Source organism: Geospiza fortis, unplaced genomic scaffold (assembly GCF_000277835.1).
Source record: "Geospiza fortis unplaced genomic scaffold, GeoFor_1.0 scaffold1777, whole genome shotgun sequence".
NCBI classification, from domain to species: Eukaryota; Metazoa; Chordata; class Aves; order Passeriformes; family Thraupidae; genus Geospiza; species Geospiza fortis.
Genome location: NW_005055782.1, coordinates 529 through 1,906, shown reverse-complemented (window position 1 = coordinate 1,906; position 1,378 = coordinate 529). Strand labels below are relative to the sequence as shown.

The 1,378-nt window shown below is 58.1% G+C and overlaps 1 protein-coding gene across 1 annotated transcript in view; it reads left to right on the top strand.

The window, feature by feature from the left end:
• Positions 1 to 776, top strand: part of LOC115949321 (protein-tyrosine kinase 2-beta-like) — a gene marked incomplete at its 3' end in the record, with an annotated part of 5,117 nt that extends 4,341 nt beyond the window's left edge. Inside the window, exons 5-7 of the mRNA XM_031065852.1 lie at positions 357 to 396; positions 489 to 535; positions 723 to 776. Coding sequence (XP_030921712.1) covers positions 357 to 396; positions 489 to 535; positions 723 to 776 — 141 coding nt within the window. The remainder of the gene's footprint in view (positions 1 to 356; positions 397 to 488; positions 536 to 722) is intronic.
• Positions 777 to 1,378: the final 602 nt, after the last annotated feature.

Genomic DNA, 1,378 nt, shown 5'->3' with positions numbered 1-1,378 from the left:
GGGATGGGATCCATGGGATGGAATGGGATGGAGTTAATGGGATGGGGTGGGATGGTACGGGATGGGATCCATGGGATGGAATGGGATGGGATTGGAATGCGATGGGACAGGACGGGACAGGATGGGATGAGATTGGGATGGGGATGTGATTGGGACGAGAACGAGACTGGGATGGGATTGGGACAGGACGGGCTGGGGATGGGATTGGGATGAGAATGAGACTGGGATGGGATTGGGATGGGATTGGGATGGGATTGGGATGGGATTGGGATGGGATTGGGACAGGACGGGATGGGGATGGGATTGGGATGGGGTGGGATGTGGATGGGACGGGACCTTCCCCGCCCTCCCCGCAGACCGCGAGAAGAGGATCAGCCTCCCGCAGATCCCGGCCCCGTGAGTGATCCCGTCCCTTTTCCCGGGATTCCCGTCCCCGTTCCCCGTCCCCCATCCCCGACCCCGCTCCCTGACCCTCTTCCCACCCTCAGGAATCTCGGGGAGCGGCTCTCCACGCTTTCCCACAGCGTCAGCGGCGGTGAGTCCCGGCTGGGGACACATTCCGTGCGGGATTCGGGAATGCTGGACACGCCCAGCTCTTCTCCAGAGGGCATCCAAGCATCCCGAGGGGGCACCAGACCCTCTGGAGATGCTGGAAGACCTCACACACACACACCCACCAAACTTCCTGATCCCATTCCCGCATCCCGATTTTTCCCCTCCAGATTCCGAAATTTACGCGGAAATCCTGGATGAGTCCTCGAGGCCGAGATCTGGAGGTAGGTGGTTCCGGCGGGAATTCCGCAGCTGAGGTGTCCCCGTTCCTCCTGCCCATCCCCAAATCCCCGTCCCAGCCTCGCCAAGGCTCTCAGAAGGTCCTGGGGGAGCTGGGATGAGGCGTGGGGTGGGATCCGGGGATCCTTGGGATGATGGAGAGGGAGCAGGATCCATGGATCCTCATGGATCTTCATGGATCCTCATGGATCTTCATGGATCCTCATGGATGGAGACAGCAGGATCCATGGATCCTCATGGATCTTCATGGATCCTCATGGATGGAGACAGCAGGATCCCTTGGGGAAATTTTGGAGAGGGCAGGATCCATGGATCCTCACGGATCCTCATGGATGGAGATGGGAGGATCCATGGATGATGTGGGAATTCTGGAGATGAGAAGATCCATGGATCTTCATGGATGGAGAGAGCAGGATCCATGGATGCTCATGGATCCCCATGGATCTTCAAGGCTGGAGATGGGAGGATCCATGTGGGAATTTTGGATATGGGAGGATCCATGGATCCTCATGGATCTTCATGGATGGAGATGAATTGTCACGGCTCCTCATGGACGCTCATGGATCCTCATGGATCCTCATGGATC